Source organism: Mastigoproctus giganteus, chromosome 6, assembly GCF_048544385.1.
Source record: "Mastigoproctus giganteus isolate SK-2022 chromosome 6, ASM4854438v1, whole genome shotgun sequence".
Taxonomy (NCBI): domain Eukaryota; kingdom Metazoa; phylum Arthropoda; class Arachnida; order Uropygi; family Thelyphonidae; genus Mastigoproctus; species Mastigoproctus giganteus.
The window spans coordinates 144,136,371-144,160,464 of record NC_143580.1 but is presented as its reverse complement, the minus strand read 5'-3'; the positions used below and the strand labels follow the sequence as shown (position 1 = coordinate 144,160,464).

At 37.1% G+C, this 24,094-nt stretch overlaps 1 protein-coding gene across 1 annotated transcript in view; it reads left to right on the top strand.

Moving 5' to 3' along the window:
• LOC150084631 (lysosomal-trafficking regulator-like) overlaps positions 1-24,094 on the top strand; it is a 686,318-nt gene that overhangs the window by 398,104 nt on the left and 264,120 nt on the right. The window contains exon 20 of the mRNA XM_090376308.1: positions 18,747-18,920. Within this exon, the coding sequence (XP_090232434.1) occupies positions 18,747-18,920 (174 nt within the window). The remainder of the gene's footprint in view (positions 1-18,746; positions 18,921-24,094) is intronic.

Genomic DNA, 24,094 nt, shown 5'->3' with positions numbered 1-24,094 from the left:
ATTGAATTCACAAAAGCCCACCAAAAAAACGCAATCAGCTGCCACTCCTATATCCGTACCTCCTAATGCTCCACCACTACCAAAACCAAGTGGTAAAGAGGCAACAGTAATGGAAACAATGGATGTCGAACACAAGGAGGTACCGGATGAATCAGTCTTGGAACTCTTTGCGGAGGAAGAAATGGACACGGGACAGCGTCCATTCTTCCCCAAAAAAGATAAAGCCAAGACTGATAAAAGTAAGCCCTCAGCACTTCGGAAGCCGCCTGATGGACCCACCAAGCCAAAATAATGGCTAAATTCCTACAATGGAATTGTCGTGGATTCCGGCGAAATACTGATGACATCAAGGCCCTCCTGCAAAAGCACGAGCCAGTTTGCTTTTGCTTGCAGGAGACGTATCTAAAAGCAAATGATGATCCCACCATGTATAACATCACAATCTTTTGTAAGGATAGAATTGCGGATGGTCCTGCTCATGGAGGAGTGGCTATCCTTGTGAGTAATCAGACCCCTGTTCAGCCCTTGCTAATTACAACCAGCATAGAGGCTGTTGCAATTCGCCTTACAGTGAGATTTTTATTAACGGTCTGCTCTATTTATTTGCCACCTGGGACTGACATCTCCCAGGAAGACCTTGATGATCTTCTAACGCAGTTGCCACCCCCTTTCTTACTTCTTGGGGATTTTAATGGACATAACACCCTGTGGGGTAGTGCTAACATCAATGGAAGAGGACGGGTCATAGAGCGTATGCTCAATGACAATGCCCTTGCCTTTGTAAATACTGGAACAAACACCTTCTTCCACATGCCTACCCGTACGTTTTCTGCCATTGATCTCTCTATCTGCTCCCCTTCTCTACTCCCTTCAATAATTTGGGAAGTGGAGGAGAATCCATACGGAAGTGATCACTTCCCTGTGATAACCTTGTTACACAGTGGGAGACCGTGTCTTCCTTTTAGGTTACCACGGTGGAAGTTTGATCAGGCTGACTGGAATGCCTTCCAACATCAGGCAAATTCTGACCTCAGTACAGTCAGTCAGGAGCCTATCAATGACGCAGTAACGTACATCACAGAAATCATTGTCGAAGCAGCTGCGAATGCTGTTCCAAAAACATCTGCCCGGTTTCCAACGTTTCCCAACCTTGGTGGAATTCACAATGCACAGCAGTAAAAAAGGCTCAAAACAAAGCGTGGGGGATATTCCGTCGATATCCTACCACTGTTAATCTAATAGCCTTCAAGCGTGCACGAGCCAAAGCACGCTACATTCGCCGTCAGAGTCAAAAGGAATCGTGGATCCGTTTTACATCATCTATTAACCAGGCTACCAATTCTAAGGTAGTCTGGGATAAAATCCGGAAAAAGGAAGGGAAAATATACATCCCACCCTTCTTCAATCCTAGATTATAATGGATGCGCTATTGCAGACCCAACTGCAATAGCCAATTCTCTTGGGGAAACATTCTCTAACATCTCAGCAACATCTTCGTATTCCCCAGAGTTCCTGGTCCTGGAACATAAACTGAAAAAACAGGCACTTAATTTTAAGTCTAAGAACATCTATCCCTATAATGGGTCGTTCACTATTCAGGAACTGAAAAGAGCCCTTGCCCTTTCCAAAGCAAGTGCTGTTGGACCAGATGACATCCATTATGAAATGGTTAAACATCTTTCACCAAAATCTATGGATTATCTGCTCTCTCTGTATAACAGAATATTTATTGAAGGGCAGTTTCCGGATTCCTGGCGCAAGGCAATCGTTCTTGCCTTTGCTAAGCCAGGAAAGGATCCAAAAGTCACTACCAATTATCGTCCTATTGCTCTGACTAGCTGTCTGTGCAAAATCCTGGAGAGAATGGTCAATTCTCGTTTAATATGGTACTTAGAAACAAATGACCTTCTCTCCAATATCCAGTGCGGCTTCCGAAGGAACCGGTCCACTTTGGACCATCTTATTAGACTGGAAACATCTATCCGGGATGCTTTCCTAAAACGCGAACACTTGGTGTCGGTGTTCTTTGACCTGGAGAAAGCATATGACACAACTTGGAGATTTGGCATCTTAAAAGATTTGCATAGCCTTGGCCTTAGGGGGCAACTCCCCTTTTTTATTAAAAACTTTTTAGCCAATTGAACTTTCCAAGTACGTGTAGAATCCTCACTCTCTCGTCCCTTCAGCTAAGAGGAGGGAGTACCACAAGGATCAGTTTTAAGTGTCACGCTTTTTGCCATCAAAGTCAATTCCATCACAGAACAACTTCCTCCAACTGTAAACTGTGCCCTCTATGTTGATGACTTTAGCATATTTTGTCAGTCATGCAACATGAGGGTTATTGAAAGACAACTGCAGAAAGCCATTGATCGCCTTAATTCCTGGGCACTTGCTAATGGCTTCAGGTTCTCGCCGGAGAAGACCGTTTGCGTACACTTTTGTCACAAGCGTAATCTTCATCCTGAACCTGAATTAATGCTCGGACAAAATGCTATTCCAGCGTCAAGCACAAAATTCTTGGGACTTGTGTTTGACAAAAAGTTGACATTTCTTGAACATATTCGTCAGCTTCGTACAAAGTGCACGAAGGGACTAAATATTCTTCGCTCTCTCTCCTCTACGCGTTCGGGAGCAGATAGGTACACCCTACTACGTATTTATCGTGCACTTGTACGATCCAAATTAGACTACGGGGCCCAGGTATACTCCTCAGCTAGAGACAGTGTCCTTCAATGGCTGGATCCCATCAGGCTATCCGTATAGCTACTGGAGCATTTCGAACATCTCCTGTCCAGAGCTTATACGTCGAAGCAAACGAACCACTGTTATCCCTTCGACGTAAGCAGTTGTCTTTAAGCTATGCTTTAAAGTTGACCATCCTACGTGGACATCTGTCTACGTGGACATCTGTCTATAATACCCGTCAAACTGCCAACTGACCTTTTGGTATTCGTGTCCAAGAGCTACTAACACCAAAAGAGACTCTTCTACTCTGGCATGCTCATACTCCATTGTGCGGCTTCTCCCTTAAGAAATGGGTAAAATCTGAGACCTCGTCATCTGTCTACCATCAGCTCTTTTCCGCACACCGAGCTGAGTATTCCGACTTCCTGCCCGTCTTCACAGACGGCTCGAAGTCTGAATCGTGCGTAGGATCTGCTGCTGTCTTTCGGGACACTATAATATCTCAGCAGATTCTTCCTGAATCCATCATGTACACTGCAGAGCTGCATGCTATAGAGTTAGCCTTGGATCACATTCGAACTTCTCAATGCCAGAGGTCAATAATATATTCTGATTCTTTGAGTGTATTACAGGCTTTATTATCTTTGAGACGTAACTGTCATCCAGTTCTCTCTCGGGTTCAGCAGAAGATATATTCTCTTCATAAATATAAATTTTATATCCGCTTCTGCTGGATTCCTAGACACAGTGGGATAAAAGGAAATGATTTGGCTGACACCGCAGCCAAATCAGCAGCTCCCACTAACAATCGTTGCCTGTCAGTTCCCTATACAGACTACAGGCAAATAATACACCAAAAGATATATTCCCAATGGCAAGAACTATGGCATAGAGAGAGAACAAATAAATTATACCAAATAAAGCCTCAAATACAAACATGGCAGTCCAGTCTGCGCAGGAATCGGAGCGAGGAAGTTTTTCTTGCCCGACTCCGCATAGAACACAGTCATCTGACACATTTGTTTCTGCTGAGGGCGGATGATCCTCCTATGTGCGAGCAATGCGACACAATTTTATCCGTTAAACATATTTTATGTGACTGTTCCAGTTTTAGTAATGCTTGTTTTATCGCTTTTAACCATCTGACTGAGCCTTATACACTCAGTCAGATTTTATCCGACAATGACCACGTGTCTGCTATTTTTAGTTTCCTGAAATCAATAAACCTTTTTAATCATATTTAAAAAATCTTATTATTTTTACCTTGTTTACTGATATTCGTCTTTTACAATTTATACATGGCTTTTATACCCTGACTTAGTGACCTAATTCGTTAGGTCACTGAAAGATTTTTACCATTTTCATGACAAGGTTTGGCACATTATAGCCTTAGTTGCTGATGCGCCAATAAAACTAAACCAACCAACCAACCAACCAAATCTTTGTTTTTATGAAGAGCCTAGTAGTTTCTTTGATTACTTCCCTGAATATTTCCCATTTAGAATTTGCTGTTGGTAACATCATCAGTTGGTCCATTATTGGTTGGTAACATTGTCAGTTGGTAACATCATCAGTTGGTCCAAAGAAAAAGCCTTTCCTTTTACCCATTAATTATATTCCACATTAGTACATTGTGATTCCTGCCACCCAGTGGGTCTTTTACCTGCTGATTCTTAATGCATGAAAATCACTGCTGATAACCAGATCAAGAGTATGGCTTCTCGTTGTCTCTCTACCATGGTGCTGTAGAAAAGAGTCATCCAAGAAATCCACTAATGTCTTGCTAGTGTGTGAGTGACTAATCCACAAATTCCAGTCAACATCTGTAAAGTTAAAATCTCCCATTATGATTTACTGGTCCAGTCTATATAACCATTTAGCTGTTTACAGTTGTTAGGCTTATAACACACTCCTCTCAATTTTGCTTTTCTAGTGTTGATATCAAACCAAACAGACTCAACGTACTCGTCACTCATGTCACAGGATACACTGCATTAGATTTAATATTCTTCTTAACTAAGAGCATAAATCTTAGATATCGAAATACAGTGGTGTATTAGAAATCTGTTAGATTAGTATAGTACAGTAAGACTCCCCCTATCTCCACAGGGTATATGTTCCAAGACCTACCGTTGTTGGATGAAACCGCTGATATAAGTGAACACCTGCTAATCCCATATATATGAAGTGATTTTCTTGTACGTACATACATATAATAAAGTTTAATTGATAAATTAAACACACAGTAAGACATTACCAACATTAAACTCGGTAATAATAAAGTACAGCAGACTCTCGATTTACCAGGATTGGATTAGCCGGGACACTTCAAGACTACAAATAAAAAAAAATCAACCAGAAATCATAAAATTCAAGTAATAACTAGAATAGGTATAAACAGATATTTTGCAAGTCATAAATAAGCAACAAGAACCAGCATTATAAGTCGTCTGTTATTGGGAGATTAATGTACACTAAGTTATAACTAGGAGCCAACTGATTTTGTGATAACTGAGAAGAGAGCGAAAGAGAAATTGTCAAAGCTTAAAGTAAATAAGATACCTCATGTCATATTTACTTTTAGCTTCAACAGATGGGACCTATCCAATTATATTAAGTGAGGCAGCAAAAGAGGTAAACAAACCTTTAGCCATAATTATGAGAATTCAGGGCAGGTTTATATGGATTGGATATGCACAAATATCTCTTTAGCCCACAAAAGGGGATTAAAAGAAGTGAGTAATTGCAGGTATATATGCTTAAAGAAATAATTTAGGACCATCTAAATAGGAATGCAATTATGTGGCAGTCATGACATGGATTTATTATGGAGCAGTCTTGTATGACCAATCTGTTTGTATGCAGGCAACCCCCCCCGTATAACACAATAGTTCTACAACACGGTTTTGCTCTAACCCAGTTGATAAATTGCGGCAATCGTTGCATAACACGGTACTTCCCCAACAAGGTTTCGCTCTAACACAGTTTGAGAATTGCTGGAAATCTCGCATAACATGGTATTTTTGTGCTAGGAAAACCCTGCTGTTATATTAGATGTAATTTTCAGTGTTTCCATTCCTTTTTGTGAATCCCTGCTGTTGACTTACTAGTTTGTTATTGCCTTCATAATATTTTTCTAATGCACATTTCTGCAGGTCACTACCGTAAAAGTAAATAAGGTAACTGGAAACTACAAAACAATTTGTAGTTTCCAGTTTATTGGTCTTTTCTGTTAGTGTAATCGATTATAAACGGTAGTAAATAAACGGTAATATAAGTGGACCCAATTTCGGCGAAGTCCGGACGGTCTGTGACAGCCAAATCCTCTGCTTGCACCTTCACGGTGGTGGGACTGTTAGTAATCCTGGGTATAACCTCCATGCACAAGCACATGGTGGGTGACCACCCAGGTGTGAACCAACGTAAGCAGGGGTCGAGGTGTGGCGCCCACACCACATGGAGGAATGCCGCCCCTCTATGTTACCAGGCAGTACTAGGTGGTAGATGACTCTCATCAACCGGTGAAATACCACCACTTTGCTTATTGGAGACTTGAAGTGGTGGAACCCATGTTTAGCCTCTAGAGCTAAGTTCCGGTCAACCCTTCCCTATCTCTTCCACCATGCAGTATAATTGATGACTTTTGAGGTTATGATGAATGTCGTGGCGAGATCCAATATTCCTTACATTTCAAGGGTACAGCTCTAAAACGGTTTTCGCAGGCCGGCCGCTAGTTAGTACACCGGACCGAACCTATTGGTAACTCTCTAGGAGGCTTCCGGATCAGCTAGTGTATAATCTTGCCACCTCTACTCTGCCAGATAGTGACTGGAGGGAGTCCGAGTAGTGTGTATGCGGGGAGCATTGTCGAGGCCACGTTATGTCAAGGATCTGGGTATATTCTTACCACATGTACGCCATATCCAAAAATTTCATTACTTCATACAGCATGTCCCACCCACTTTTTCTTACTATTGAATACACCATGAATTGTCAAACTAATAGAACAAGCTTATCTGCGAAAAGATCTAAACCTCCCAAGGATTTCCTAATTCATTTCACAAATATACGTGGTCTCAATTCAACGATGTCCATTTCCACTTGCGGTCTGCCAAACCCCATGTACTTTTTCTGACAGAATCTCAGTTATCGGTTGATTCAACTACTGCTCATCTCAGATGCCCAAATTATTCGCTGTATGATTAATTTCGCCTCAAAGGTGGTACTTGTGCATATGTCCGTTTTGATATTCCCTGTCAGAAACTTGGCAATTTGGAATCTCCTCTCTTTGATCTTCTCTGGCTTAAAATCTCTCTACCTCATTGTGTCAAATTCATCTGTTGTCTCTACCGTTCTCCCAACTCCACTAATCACTTGGAGCTCTTTGACTTCCTCTCGTTGCAACTTGACTTTCTCCAGTCCAACCTTCCTAACAGTGAGGTAATTTTCCTTGGTGATTTTAATGTTCACAACTCCAGCTGGCTTCCGTTTTCTAGTCACACCGACCCAGCAGGTTGAGATGCTGAGGCTTTTGCAATTACTAATGACCTAGCTCAGATTGTTCATTTACCTACAAGAATAACGGACAATCAGAATCATACAGCCAATACGCTTGATCTTTTTCTCACAAACAACCCTTCTAAGTACACGGTCGAAGTGAGAGGTCCTTTAGGCACTTCAGATCACAACTTGGTGATTGTCTCTTCTCCAATGGAACCTTTATCTCATGGCTATTCCCAACCTCGTGTTGTTTGGCATTACAAGAATGCAAAATGGGATGACCTGCGAGACTTCTTTTCTTCTTTTCCTTGGTCGGATTACTGTTTCAAAACTCCTGATGTCAACGTTTGCTCAGATCATGTCAGTGAAATTATTCTTGCAGGAATGGAATCCTTTATCCCACACTCCACTTTAAAATCTCGTCCTTTATCTAAACCTTGGTTTTCCAATAAATGTGCTAAGGCTGTTCAAGAGAAGAATGTTGCATATCGTAATTGGCTTGTTTCTAATTCTTCAGTTTCATTTTCTGCCTACACCAAAGCTCGCAACAATTGTAAAGCAGTTATTAATCAGTCCAAACTAGAGTTTGAACAGGAGTAGAAAAGAGTAGAAAAGCTAAGAGTAGAAAACTTGCTTCTTGCCCTAATGGTAGCCGAGCATTCTGGTCTCTTGCCAAAGCTATTGGCCGCAACTTTTGCCCATCTCTGCTTCCACCTCTGTCCAAACCAGATGGTTCTGTTGTCACTTCAGCCAAGGATAAAGCTGACCTGCTAGCATCCCATTTTTCTTCCAGCTCATGTATTAATGAACTTGGTAAAACACCTCCCACCATTCCCAACACGGTCCATTCAATGCCTCCTGTGGTCTTCCGTCAAAAGGATATCAGAAGGATTTTGATGAATCTTGATGCTAAGAAAGCCCCAGGTCCTGATGGTATTTCTCCACTTGTTCTCAAAATCTGTGCTCCTGAACTTACTCCTATTCTTTGCCGCCTTTTTTCACTTTCTTATTCCAAAGGTGTTTTTCCTTCTGCTTGGAAATTTTCTCATATCCAGCCAGTTCCTAAAAAGGGTGACAAATCCCTCCCATCCAATTATCGTCCTAATTGGACCTGGAATAGCTTTGACAAGAGCTGTTGGCTGCAACTTTTGCCTATCTCTGCTCCCACCTCTGTCAAAACCAGATGGTTCCGATGTCACTTCAGCCAAGGATAAAGCTGACCTGTAGCATCCCATTTTCCTTCCAACTCATATTAATGATCTTGGCACCTCCCACCATTCCTAACACGGTCCATTCAATGCCTCCTGTGATCTTCCATAAATAGGACATCAGAAGGATTTTGACGAATCTTGATGCTAAGAAAACTCCAGGTACTGATGTTATTTCTCCACTTGGAATCAAAACCTGTGCTCCTGAACTTACTCCTGTTCTTTGCTGCCTTTTTTCACTTTCTTATTCCAAAGGTGTTTTTCCTTCTGCTTGGAAATTTGGACATAACCCGCCAGCTCCTAAAAGGGGTGACAAATCCATCCCATCCAATTATCGTCCCACTGCAATTACTTCTACTCTTTCTAAAGTAATGGAGAAATCAATTAACCGCCAACTCTTAAACTACCTAGAAACCTTCCGTCTGATCAACGATCGCCAGTATGGATTCCGTCAGTGTCGATCCACTGGTGATATTCTGGCTTATGTTACCCATTTATGGACTACTTCAATGGAAAGGTTCGGTGAAACACAAGTAGTTGCTCTTGACATCTCAAAGGCTTTCGATCGTGTTTGGCATAAAGGTCTTCTAAACAAGCTTCCATCTTATGGTTTGCCAACTGTTTTTAGTAATTGGTTATCCAGTTTTCTCTCTGATCGCTCACTGAGGGTGATGGTAGATGGCTCTCTGTCTTCTAACTTCTCCACTAATGCCGGTGTCCCCCAAGGTTCAGTTCTTTCCCCCACTCTTTTCCTCTTGTATATCAATGACCTTCTTCCATTGACTGGAAATCCTATCCATAGTTTTGCCGATGATAGCACATTGCATTCAACCTTCCATTTTGAGAAACCTTGCCCTGCTCAATCAGCTTCAACTTCTCTAAAATCTGCTACCAATTCCTTAAATGCCGATCTTCAGGTAATTCTCCAGTGGGGCAAAGACAACTTAGTTGATTTCAACCCTTCTAAAACTCAGTCTTGTCTTATATCTCGCAAAAAGGATTCTTCTGCTCCTATGCTTATCTTTAGTGACACTCCAATTTCTAGGCAAAAGGATATATCTCTTTTGGGGATTTCCCTGACTTCTAATCTCTGTTGGCACAAGCACATTACAAATATTGCTTCCTCTGCATCTAAAAAGCTTGGTTTTCTCTTTCGCTCTCGGCGTTACTTTTCTTCCAAACAGCTGCTCACTCTGTATAAATCACAAATCCGCCCTGCCATGGAATATTGTTCCCACATTTGCGGTGGTTCCCCCAAAACCTCTCTCAGGCTTCTTGATTCCATTCAGAAGAGGGCAGTTAGGTTAATTAATGATTCATCTCTAACAGAGTCTCTCCACTCGCTTTCTCATAGATGTACTGTTTCTGCTGCATGCCTCTTCTACAGATATTTCCATGGGCACTGTTCTTCTGAATTGGCTTCTATAATTCCCGCTCTCTCTTTCAAAACAGTCCGAACACGTGCCGCCACCAGTCAACATCCATTTACTGTCCAACTTCAAACCCACAGAACCAACTTTTCATCTTCCTCATTTATTCATTCAACTGCCGTTTTCTGGAACAACCTTCCTTCATACGTATTTCCTGAAAATTACAATCTACAGAAGTTCAAGTCCAATGTCAACAAATATCTTCTTTCGTCTTCTCAGCCTCCAACCCAAGCACGGTACTAAGTACTATAGGTTCTAATACCTCTCGTGTTTGGGGTTCTCATAAAAAAAAAAAAAAAGTAAACTTGATCATCTTGCATTTGCTATAGTACTGATAGCTGGAATTCTGTGGGTTTTCACGTTATTATGGCAAAATGTGTTTCTCCTTCTGGAAATATTCAATCCTATAAAAAACATAATCAAATTTTCAGAAACTGATTACTCCGTATTGTGTTTGCTGCAAGTTGTGCGTGCCGTGTTATTTGTTATTAATTGCTTATCATTTTTACTGTTTTAAATTTTACAATAAAAAAAAGAGTCGGTGAACAGAAATATCAATTAGTATGTGCATATTACAGTGCATGTTAATTAAACTATGTATGGAAGCGTAAATTTATTTTTATTTTGCTAATTGGAAAATATCCTTCTGATTTTCACATATCATTTAAAGTGGGGGTCCACTGTATTTTGCTGGGAGATCCCTGGGTTAGGTTCTGTGCTATTGAACTTGTGCTTGTTCGAGACCATAAAAATTAATTGTGATTCTGAAGAGTGTAGTTTGTGGTTTTTAAAGAAAGCAGAAGGTACACGAAATCTAGATACTGCAGAAGAGATTGTGGTTAGCAGTGATGAAGAGCAAGAAAATTAAATAAACTTATATTATCTGACATATCAGTATCACAGTTTGTAAGGTAAGACGTTTGTTTAGTTATTACTATTTAAGTTACTACTATTATAAAAATAAAGTTAAAATATTAAGTTATTACTACTATAAAAATTAAGTTTCAGATAGTTATAAAAAAAAAAAAAAAATGGCATATATTTTTTTTGTACTGGTTCTGAGTCTTGTAACATGGTTTCGCATTACACTCGATTTTGTAGGAACCAGACTACCGTGTTATACGAGGGTTACCTGTACTATGGTGCAATAAGATTGTTTGTTTCGGGATTTATTGGGCTTGTTTGTTGTTTGTTTGTTTGTTATTTGGTTTTTAGGAGCATTAGCAACTAAGGCCATATTGCTCCGGGATATGCGGTGGTCATTCCCTGACCTTTCCGCATCCTCTGTATTTGGTGGTGACGGGCTCGAACCCCGGTCTAATCAAGAAGCGTGTGCTACGCACTGCTGCTCCTTCCCACCTGGCTACTGAGGCGCCTCTTTTATTGGGCACATCGGCAACTATGGCCATAGTGTGCCAGATGCAATAAGAAAGGAACTGAATGTAAAAAATAATTTTGATATCATATATTTGGATTTCAGAAAAGTTTTTGATACTACAGTTGTTGTTTCTACATGAAAGGCTGCTGCACAGATTGGAGTAGTGTGGCATGTATAAGGGGATAGTTGTTTGTGAGAAGATATAGAATTGTTATCAGTGGATTCTGCTGTTTTTGGATTAATATTAATAGTGGAGTACCCTACATTTTAGTGCTGGGCTCGTTGTTTTCGATATTTGTGAGAGGAACAAGAGTAGCTCTATGTGGGTGAAGTTTTTACGGCTCAAGCTAATAAAGAAGATTTTCTTAAATTTTTACCATTTTATTGATGTAATTGGCATATTAATTAATTAATTAATTTATTTATTTATTTATTAAACAGTTATTCTCATAAACCAGGCAAAACCCTAGAACTTCTTCTAAAGCCTATCTTAAGCATCCTATCCAACAGCAGAATCATTACAAATAATTGGCCTGTAATAGAAGCTCTAAAAGAATCAAAATATTGCCACATATCAGCATTCGACTTTAACAGCCTGTTCACCAATATAGATCTATCTAATTTAAAACTTGTAATGAAAGAGCTATACTCTAAGTATAAACATATAACTTATAAACCAGAATACTGGAATAACTTAACTAACCTATGCATATCAAACAATTACATTTTTGATGGCAGTACTGTCTATCTACAAACTAAAGGAACTCCTGTGGGCAGCCCAGTTGCCCACAAGAGTTCCTTTAGTTTGTAGGTAGCCAATCTTTACCTGTACTTTTCAGAAACTTCCTTACCTACAGATTTATTCATGTTCATATACATTGATGACCTGCTTGTTATCAATTGCAATAATTTCCTGGAAGGCTTTGCCCACATCTACCTCTCAGAGCTCACTCTAGAAAAAACTAATAGCAATAACCTTTCTGCAAATTATCTAGACTTAGATATTGACCTCAATAACTCCCAGGCTACTTAAATATCTACAATAAACGTAACACCTTCAACTTCAAAGTAGTCAACTTCACTGGCATTCCACATCACAAAGAAAATACATGCCAACATCATTCTTTCACAGTGTATTAGAATAGCAATTATATGTAACAACCACAATCTAGTCACCCTTAATATAAAATGTCTCTACAACAAACTACTGGATAACGTGTTTCCTAAAACTTACCTCCATTTTCATTTCAATAAAGCTCTCCATATTTTATATTACAAAAAATTAATCAACTACCCTATAGATATAAAAAGTATAATATGAAGAAGGCAGGCCGCCTCCTATCAGGCAGTGTATATATGTACAGAAGATACTCCTTAGCCTCTTTGGTGTCTCGCAGTCTGAAAAACTTGTGCCCACTGATAGGATAACTTACTAGTGTGTTATATATATATATTTTTTATTTTAATTTTTAACTTTTAATTTCTTTTTTCTTTCTTTTTCTTTTTGCTTTACAATCTTAATTTAATAATTTTACTCCTTACACTTCAAAGGTTTTAACCCTAAATGGTATATTTCCTATGGTATTTATTACCATTATAGCACAAGTTAAACACATGTAGCATACTCCCGGATCTATATTCAGGGTTCTATTATAGGAATGAGAATTGCAACCCCGAACTGCCCGAGCACATCCTTTGTCACTCTTACTCATACATTTATCCACTTTCCTAATACTCTATATATCTTTCCTTCTTGTGCGTGATTATGTTTTGAAAGTAATATCAAGATGCTATTTTTCTAATATAATTGCTGTTTTTGCCTTACACAAAGTTCAGTGTCTGTATTACGCTACTTTGCCAGTTATTTTTTCTACACTATCCTTGGAGGCATACTACAGTCGTTTAATTTTCGTTCTTACCCAATCATAGTTCTTCTTATTCATTCTACATTCTATCACATGAGGTGGCTTCAACTCACCATATTTATACTCTATCGTATCTAGCAGTAAACACCTTCTTTCCTCTTAACCCACTCAGCGTGTTGGCATATGCCACGTCATCTGCATTCCAACTTCGGCATGACACATTAGTAAGTACCACGATTGACTCTCTGACTTATGTTATTTTATTTCATTCTATCTTCAAAAAATTTTAATTACTTAGTTATTATTTCCTTATACTTTTACTGCTGTTTTTACTTTTTATATCTGCCTCTGTAGGATCAGCCGCAAAATATACGTCAGCACTTATATACTCGTTCTTTTCTTTATTTAAATCTGTAATTACCACATGTAGGTTTAGATTTACTTGAGCATGTACAGAGAAGGGCAACAAGATTGGTGATGGGAATGAAGGGATCCTCTTACCAAGAGAGGCTTAAGTTTTGCAAATTGCAGTGGCTGGAGACTAGGCACCTGCACGGTGATCTGATTGAGGTATATAAGGCCTTGAATGGGTTGAGCACGCTGAATTCTGATGGGATCCTTCCACTTGTTCAGATTACGAACCTAAGGGGGCATAAATTCAAATTAAGAAAAGACAGATGTAGATTAGATGTGCGGAAATTTGCCTTTAGCCAGCGGGTGCTTAATTGCTGGAACAAACTTCCATCTGTCGTTGTGGAAGTTGATAGGTTGAATAAATTTAAGGAGGAACTGGACAGGCATTTGGAGAGAATGGTGTGATTTTTTTTTTTTTTTTTTTTTTTTTTGGCTGATGCTGCATAAGCTCATACACTTACTTTCTTGCATCAAATGCCACTGCTACTACTACTACTATTACACATACTGAGTGTGTCTCATGTTCGAAACAGTGGCCTTACTTTTTGATGCATTTTCCTTGGTTTTGGTGGTTAACTCCTGAAGAAAACACCAAAATCATCGTGATTTCATTACTAAGTACTTTTTACATAACATAATTCATTATTTTATTTACAGGTACTTATGCATTTTTTCCTGTGGTTTCGACTGCTGGTTCCTTAGACTATACTTTACCTCACACTCATTATCTAGCCGCCGTCGTAGCCAGGTGGGAAGGAGCAGCAATGCGTAGCACATGCTTCTTGATTAGACCGGTGTTCGAGCCCGTCACCACCAAATACGGAGGATGCGGAAAGGTCAGGGAATGACCACCACATATCCTGGAGCAATGTGGCGTTAGTTGCTAATGCTCCTAAAAACCAAATAACAAACAAACTCATTGTCTATATAATTTATTATCTACATTCCTTATAGTGGCTGTTTTTTTTCTGCTATTACTGTAGTAACCTAGAGCTATAATCTTTATGTATCTCAATTTCAAACTCTTAACCACTTCTTTTAATAACACTCTACTGCCATACATTTTATTATATTTTATTTTACCTTTTATTTAAGTTGTATATATATATATACAGTCGAACTTCTCTATAATGAATTCAATAAATCCAGCAAAAAAATTTGTTATACAGAGAATATCTTTTTTATTAGAAATTGTTATCGAATTAGAAAATGAAAACGAATCTACATTTATTTTTAATGTATTTTATTTGAAAAACACTTATTTAAATTACGTTTACATAATTTTTGCCGGTAAGTATCACAAATGAAAAAAAAAAAAATCTAATTTTCGTTTGCACAGTGCAATTAAAAAATGTCTGATTCTCAAAGAATACCTCATTTGTTCAGAGCATTAAAAACATTATCAGGAACATTTTAACAAAACTGTAGACCCATACGAGCTGTTTTAAAAGCATGAATCATTTCTTCGCGAGTTGGCTTTTCTACGGGTTGTTCTGATGTGTCTTCAGCATGATTATTAATTTCTTTGTGATCATGATTGCGTCTAACACTGTTCAGCAGTATTTCATCTTCATTTGGATGTTCTGTTGTAGTCAGATCTTGATCTACATAAACATAACTATCCAGTGTTATTTCATTTTCAGTGTTTCTAGACAATTCTAATAATGTCTAAAAAGTTTTTCAGTTGTGAAAGGGGCAGTTCATCTTGTTCCTCCAGTTGTTGTTCGACTTCTGTATTCAATGCAAATCCTGCTTTCGAAAAACAATTTTGAATAGTGTATTCAGTGACATCGTTTGTCCAAACTTTTGCCAGTTCAGAGATGCAATCTCTAAGGTTAATTGTAACCAACAAGTTTCTATTTTCTAATTATGCATTGACAATCTTCATTATTATTCTCTTTCGATAATGAAATTTTAAATTTTTAATAATGCCCTGTTCTGGAGTTTGGTCATTTTAATAATGCATTGGCTGAAGTTTTGATGTTATGTTTGGTGGTAAAAACAACAACTTCACACTTTTGAGTTTGGCAGAAATGCTGGCAGGATGTGCCGGCAGTTGTCAGTTACCAACACGATTTTCCTTTTTTCTTTTGTTATACACTTGTCTAGTTTTAATGTCCATTCTTCAAAAATATCACTTGTCATCCATGCTTTTTTATTAAAGGTGTAGTAGTCAACTTCCAAAGATTTTGTGCCTCTAAAACATCTTGGGTTTTTTGATTTTGTGATGACTGAAAGTCTTAATTTTTCACTTCCTGTCATATTTGCTTCAACTAGTACAGTGATTCTCTCTTTGCTTTGTTTTCCGCCAAAACATTTGTCATCCTTAAAAGCAAATGTGCTATTCGGTAAACATTTAAAGAATAAACCCATTTTGTCAGCATTAAAAACATCCTTAGGTTCATATTTTTCCAAAATCTTCTTTAAGGTATTGTTCCTCCAATTGTTGCAATCTTCTTCGCTTACATTAACACTTTCTCCACAAATAACCTTTTCCACAATTCTGTGGTGCTTCTTAAATTTATCGAGCCACCCAGTGCTCGCATTAAATTCTGTATGTCCAAGGGATTGTGCAAATTTCAGAGCATGTTGCTTAATTATTGGACCCGATATTGGTATATTCTTTTCACGTATCATTTGCACCCATTTTAGAACAGCTTTATCAGCATCTTCGCATATACACAACTTAATTCGCTTCTTGTCTGCTACTCCTTCAATTGCATTTAAAATTGTTTCTCGATTTTTTAAAATGATAGATAAGCTGCTTGCAGGTGTGCTATATTTCTCTGCAATATCTTTTTTCTTAAAACCCTGGTCAGTATCATGAAGAATCTTTACTTTATCATTAATACTTAAACACTTTCTCTTTGACATTGTTTCTGAAACTGTAAAAATGACTCAATTGCAGCTCTTGCCGATACATACACTGCAAACTTTGCTGTACTGGCCATATAGTGAATTCTTAGGACCGCCTACTCAATGAAGTTCACTTGCCAATTCAACAGTATCACATGACCTTTCCTATCAATCACTTTGAAGAAATATACGACTTGGTGAATTTCTTTTGTTCTGCTTTCATTCATATATACAAGAAAGAAAATTTATTATTACTATTATTTTTATTAGCTATATATGGTGCAAGGAAGTCTGAGGCTTATGCTGCACCAGCCAAAAAAAAAAAAAATTTCTGAATTACCCTGAGAGAGAGAGAGAGAGAGAGAGAGAGAGAGAGAGAGAGAGAGAGAGAGAGAGAGAGAGAGTCAGAAGTAGAAGGGAATCACCAAGAAAGAGAAGAATGAGGATGGTTAATGTATGTTACTTTTCAGGAAAAGAAAAAAAAAAATCATGAAAATCATCTACTGGGAGTCCAGTTAGATGAGAATGAACATATCATATAATGATTGACAGGAAGGTCACATAGTTCAGTTGAGGTGAGAAGCAAATGTCACTTAGTAGGCGTTACTAAAAACTGACTATGGTAGCATTCTATGTATTGCCGCCGCAGCACGCCAAAGGTTTACCGCAGCAAATTTCGTTTTTCCCTTAGCCAACATCAATTTACAAATCTACCCTATTTATTGTAAAGTTTATGACCACTTTTAAGAAAACTCATTTGGTTTTATAACTGTAACAAAAATGAAACAAAGACCCACCTATGGGCATCAATGGCCACAAGTGTTCACTAAAAGGATGATTAATTCCAGATGCTAATGCGCAATTTCGGAGGGAAGGAGGCCATATATTTGAGCAGCTGTTTAGCAGTAAATGCTTGAAAATCTTCAAAAATGCCTTTACTAATTTTTTTAAAAATTCGTTATAGAGAGATTTACACTTCGCTATATGGGATTAATTTCATTTCAAAGTGCAATGTTTTGTAAAAAATTTGTAATATAGAGAAATTCGTTAAATAGAAGTTCGTAATAGAGAAGTTCCACTGTATATATATATACAGGGTACGTCAAAATTATAGGCGCCTCCATAGCCAGGTGGGAAGGAGCAGCAGTTCGTAGCCAACGCTTCTTGATTAGACCGGGGTTCAAGCCTGTCACCACCAAATATGGAGGATGCGGAAAGGTCAGGAAATGACCACCGTATATCCTGGAGCAATATGGCCTTAGTTGCTAATGCTCCTAAAAACCAAATAACAAGAACAACAACATGTCAAAATTATGTTAACGCTTATATGGAAAAAACATTTATTGTAATCAACATTAACTGAAATCAACATTAATCAACATGCCATTATATCTGAAAAAAAAAAAATAATAATAATAAAATAAATAAATAAAATTCAAATGTTCATTCCATAGAAGTGTTAACATAATTTTGACTTACCCTGTGTGTGTGTGTGTGTGTGTGTGTGTGTGTGTGTGTGTGTGTGTGTGTGTGTGTGTGTGTGTGTTATTTTTTATTTATTTATTTTTTTGTGAATAAGACATTTACAACACATGGCATGCCTTAAAATTAATTTTTTTTTTATTTAACCTTATAAAGTCCATACAATAAGTATTGTAGTCCATTAAGATATGATGATGAAATACTGTCACTGTTTAAAAAAGTTTGGCACTTGTCAGGTCAGGTGACTTGCCACTGTTTTTTGTTACATTTTCGGTGCCAAACATGGCCTCTGGGTTAATCTGAGACATCCTGAATTGGTTATAGAAATAGGCACAATTTGGTCTTTGTAGACTTTGTGCCAATAAACATTATATCATCCAACCAAACAACCTCTACTGACTGTAATTTGTATAAATGCTATTGAATGCTTTTTATATGCATAAATAAGTATGGAGTTTTGTGGAGAAGGTTGGGATGCATCCCTTTTTCAGATGTATTAGTGGCATTCTAATTTTTTTTTTTATACTAAGCTGCTTTACAATCATATCTGTTGGACTGAAGTGAAAGATATAAAATATCTTTCACTTCAAGTAATAAGGGTGATTATTGTATCTCATTTACCTCAATGAAAATGATAAATTAAAATTGCATTTCACAAATGCCAATCTCCGATACTGTGCTCTTTTTATAACAGATTTGTCAACTTGTCTTCAAAACTATAGATTATTTTATATCTTTCACTTCAAGTAATAAGGGAAATTTTCCTGTCTTAATTATGTAATCGAATATTACACCAAAAGTTTTTTAACATCTTTTTATTATAAGCAGTAACTGTATATGTAAAACTTTCTTTTTTTGCAATTAATTTTTTAAAATAAGTTTCCATAAATAATAAAAAAAACTTATTTTTTTTATATTCATTGATTAGGTTGTTGATAGTAGTGATGATGAAAAAACACAAGCTGCATCTTTAGAATTATTGTTCCACCTACTCACAAAAGATTGTGACTATGTCATTCAATTTTTTGAAATGGATGGATTAAGTTTAGTGAGGAGAATTTTAGAAAGCAAGAAATGTATAACAGGATATCATATGTTTCAGGTAGGATTCTTTAATTGTTGTAGTTTTATCTATAATAAGATTACTGCACTCACATAAGTTTTTGGGCTATCATGCTAATAGTATAAAGTAAAGTACGAGTAACTCAAAGTATTAGAGTGCTGCAGTTACTGATACTAGACAGTATGGTCACATTGTGGATTGTCTGAGTTTAAAAGATTAAATCTTCGGTGTCCTATCATATAAGGGATTCTTATTGCATTCTGTTCAAACATGTTGAAGTTAGTTGTGACTGTTATTCAGGTAAAAACAATCTTACGGTACAATGATGAAACATACTTTATTACTATTATTGTTTAAAGCTCTGGTATGCTATGAGGAAGGAGCACCAGATTTGTTGGTAGCAGTACATCATTACTGTTATTCATTCTTGTTTATATTTTCAGGATCTTCAGACAGCAGCAGCTAATTTTGTTTTTCAACTGATATGAAACAGTGGGTAAACACGTGATAGAAAAGTAAAGATATGATCAGGTACAGTACACCTACTTCAATTTCTGAAGATAGCTTTCTACCTACCATAACATTGGAGGTATAGATATCAATGAACATTGGAGGTATAGATATCAATAAGTGTGACTGCAGTTGTGCCTACAGGCTGTTGATAGTTGCACACCTTTGTTGTGTAGTTCTGACTGAAAAACCTATCATTCTGGTATTCTGTATTGAAGGAATGTGGTCTTGTAGAGCATTAATTTATATCATACATATATCATTTCACATGCTAACAAATATTCATGAAAGATTTGCTGCAATAAAGATTTTGACTTGATATTACTTGTGAATATAACAAAGGAAATCTCGCTGCAGTGAAGACAAAGATGTTGAATTTCACATGGGGTGCTTTGCACTCAGGCATCATGTTGAAGCTGTCCCTGTAACACTTTTTCATATGGTTTGTTTGTACTTGCATTTTGCATTCATGTCTTTCATGTGAAGGAAGTACGCTTACTATTACCTTATGGAATCCTTCACTAACTGTAGGGCACCTCCATAGCCAGGTGGGTAAGAGCAGCAGTGCGTAGCACACGCTTCTTGATTAGACTGGGGTTCGAGCCCGTGACCACCAAATATGGAGGGTGCAGAAAGGTCAGGGAATGACCACCACATATCCCCAGAGCAATATGGCCTTAGTTGCTAATGCTCCTAAAAACAAATAACAACAACTAACTGTAGGTTTGCCAACAGCCTATTTGAGAAAAGATGGTTTTGTATTTGTAAACAAAAATTTTACAGTTCACTTTTTATGTATATGATGCTTCATCCAGTGTCAACAATAGAACATGAAAATTACTGCTCCCACCTCCCGTTGATCATGGCATGTGGGAGCAATAATTGCCTCATTAAATTTCTGAACATCAACAGAGTTATAATTTTGATGAGACAGGTCCCATTTGAAAAAAATCAACATGATTGTAAGTACATTTTCTGTAATAAAAAGGAAAGGGATGGAATTTTTTTGCTCCCCATCTTCTCAATGATGAATTTATTCGTATTGTATAAACTACTACAGTTTGGACTAATATTTATTTTTTTCAGATGTATTTTGAACTTATTTTAATAATGCTTTGAAGATTAACATGTTGAACCTAAAACTAACAAAAGTAAACTGATATTTTGTCACATGGTAACATTTATTTTACCATTTAAATGGTCAAACACTACTGAAAGTGAATATGTGAAAACAGCCACTTCATTATTTTTTTTTTTGTTACCTAAATTGAAAACGAATTTTGCTGTTTTTTTGTCATATTTTATTTGCATACTTATCGTTTTTTTTATGGGACCTTATCTTTCTAACTGCTGCACTTTTCAGGAACATATCCCCCAGGATTAGCAAAGCATTCTTGCATTTTCATAATCCCAGTACAAATATAACATGGCTTCAAAATGATCAAGCTAAAAATCATTCCCAATCCAATGAAGAAGAGGAAGGAGATTACAATAGAAATGAAGCTAGAAATTGTAAATAAAAACAAAAGATTGACCAGGTGGCAAGAAGGGCACATGTTGTTGTGTCCATGATGTAGGAATTTTTCAAGTATTGAGGAGGACATTATCTTGATATATAAGACAACGGTTGTCGGTCACACTTGGAATATTGTATCCAGTAATCTGTAATTGTATATGCATTTGGGATTGCTGAATTAATTATTTTTACTGAAGAATAAATAAGCTATTAAAAAAAACAAAGATTTCCAAAGGCCAGTGAATGTCAGTGGTGCTTGTGATCACTCTATTTCAAAAATGAAATGCAATGATGGAAGAGCTGAAGAAGATTTTAAACATTTGAATTGAAGATCAAAATGACAACAATTATTCTAATTATTCTCTCTCTCTCTCTCTCTCTCTCTCTCTCTCTCTCTCTCTCTCTCTCTCTCTCTCTCTCAGGAGCAGGCAAGATTAATTTGGAGTGATCTTAAAAGAGTAGAAAGAAGATGAGCCTTTTGATATTGGCTCATGAGGGGCAACCAAGAGAAACGTGTGTCACAGGCAGTCGATAACTTGATAAATTTGGAATTTTATGTAATTTGCAGTCCATCAAGAGAAGTTGTAAGCACTGATAAGGAAGCTGCTGAACAATTTTTGGGGATTAAGGAAAATAGAGCATGTTGGGGGGGGGAGTTGCCATTAACAGAGTTTTAATTTTAAATGAGACAGATCTAAATTGGAAAACTGCGCAGTGACAATTACAAGGTACATTCAAAAAAGTTCCTGGAATTTTAGTATAAACGTTGATTGGGTTGATTTGATAAAAGCAGGAAGGGGAAGGGGAAGTTGCCATTAACAGAGTTTTAATTTTAAATGAGACAGATCTAAATTGGAAAACTGCGCAGTGACAATTACAAGATACATTCAAAAAAGTTCCTGGAATTTTAGTATAAACGTTGATTGGGTTGATTTGATAAAAGTAAATAGTGTATGTGTGTGTTTGGGGTGGGGAAGTTGCCATTAATAGAGTTTTAATTTTAAACGAGACAGGTCTAAATTGGAAAACTGTCCAATGACAATTGCGAGGTACATTCAAAAAAAGTTCCTGGAATTTTACTATAAAAGTTGATTGGGTGAACACTTGTACTTAAGAACCTAATCACCTTCCTTCTGAGGGCACACACACACACACACACAAACACACTACAGAAAAGAAGTGCTCCTCATAACAATTCTTTTCTCATAATGGATAATGCATCCAGAATTAATCCATAGCAATGTGAAAGTAATTTTTTTTTTTCTCTCCAAAGACTATTAGTCTAATGCAATGTGGATCAATGGATAATAGCTTCTTTTAAGCAAAAAATATTTATCTCATGTAGTGCATTTTGTTTCAGTTGAAGTGGAAAAGATAAGAGCACGTCACTCATTTAAGTTTGGGATAAGTATCATGTAAAATTAAATATTGTCCAGGATCACCAATTTTTTGCAGACTTTGAAGTAAATGAACCTGAAACATTCATTTAAATATATATATAAATTGCAAGGCTTAATGTCTGTTATAATTGACCATACAAATCTTTATATTTCTTCTTTGTACAGTCAAAGATATTGTTGATTAAAGGATAGCTATCTAGCAAATTGGACTATCATCAGCTTGGCTGAAACAAGAAGAAATGAGTCACAAGTTTATCACCAATGCGCCATTAAAAATCAAATCAAACAAGTTTATCAAGTGGAAACCTGCTATACACCAGTGGAAACAGCGAAAAGAATTAAGGTGGAGTTGGCTTTCTGATTCATAAAGATATTAAAAACAATATTTTGGAATTCAAAAGTACATCCCCAAGGGTGTCAAGACTACTACTCAGGATTTCTAAGAGGTACAAACTAAAGGTTATAATGATATATGCACCAACATCAAGCCATGACAATGAAGAGGTTGAAGAAATGTACACTGAAATTGAGAAACTTCTAGGCGAACAGAAATCTCACTACACCATCATAATGGTGGACTTCAATGCCAAGGTTGGAAAGAGACAAAACAGCACAGAAATGGAAACTATAGGAAATTTTGGAATTGGCAAAAGAAATGAAAGAGGTGAAAGACTTGTGGTTTTCAGAATCTTTAGGAATGTCAGTAATGAACACTTTTTTTCAAGAAAAAGGTCAAACAGAAAGTGAACACAGAAGAGCCCAAATGGATTTAACAACAAATGAAATTGACTTCATCCTCACTAACAGAAGATATATTGTGAACAGTGTTATCATCCTGAAAGGTAAATGTTGGGAAGTGATCACAGAATGGATGCACACTTTAGCCTTAGTTGAGGCATATGATGCAAGAAAGCAAGCTTATGCAGTATCAGCCAAAAAAAATAAATAAAAACCTTCCCATTTCGCCCATCCGGTCACTCAAAATGTTTGTCTAGTTGAGCCCTAAACTTATTTAAGCTATCAACTTCCAAAACAACAGATGGAACTGTGTCCCAGCAATCAACTACCCGCTGGCAAAAGGCAAACTTCCACACAGCTTTTCTATAACTGTCTTTCCTCGATTTGAAACTATGTCCCCTCAGGTTCTTAATCTGAGCAAGTGGAAGTTAAGTTAGTTGTAATATAGATGTAAGATGACTTGATATAGATGTAAGAAAAGATAGGAAAAAATTGACTTGAGTAAATAATAGGAAAGCCTTTGAGATAACAGGAGGAGAAAATGCAGTAGGTACTAGAACTTATGAACAAGTTTTAGCTTCTGCAGAATTTTCAGGACCAAGATATTGATGAGAAATACAACAATTTTCTGAAAGTGATAAATTGTTGTATTTCTCATCAATATCTTGGTCCTGAAAATTCTGCAGTAGATAAAAAGAAATCCAAAGAAGAAAAAATTAGTCAAGACGACAAGTGAAGAGCAATATAAACATTAACAGGACAAAATTGAGTATACTGAGCTATGAAGCCATTAGAAAGAGGCTGAGAGAGGACATAAGAAGATTTAACACAAGAAAAGTAGAACAAGCATTAGGGGAAAACAAAGGACTTAAATCAGCAGTCATCAGTAGTAATACAGAAAGACAAATGATACTAAATCTGAAGAACAGTGATGGTGTTCTTATAAATAGCAGAGAATTCAAATAGCAGAAGACTACTATAAAATATTATATAAGGTGCAAGGGAATAATGCCAGTAGTGGGGAAAATGGATCACAAATTAGCAATGCA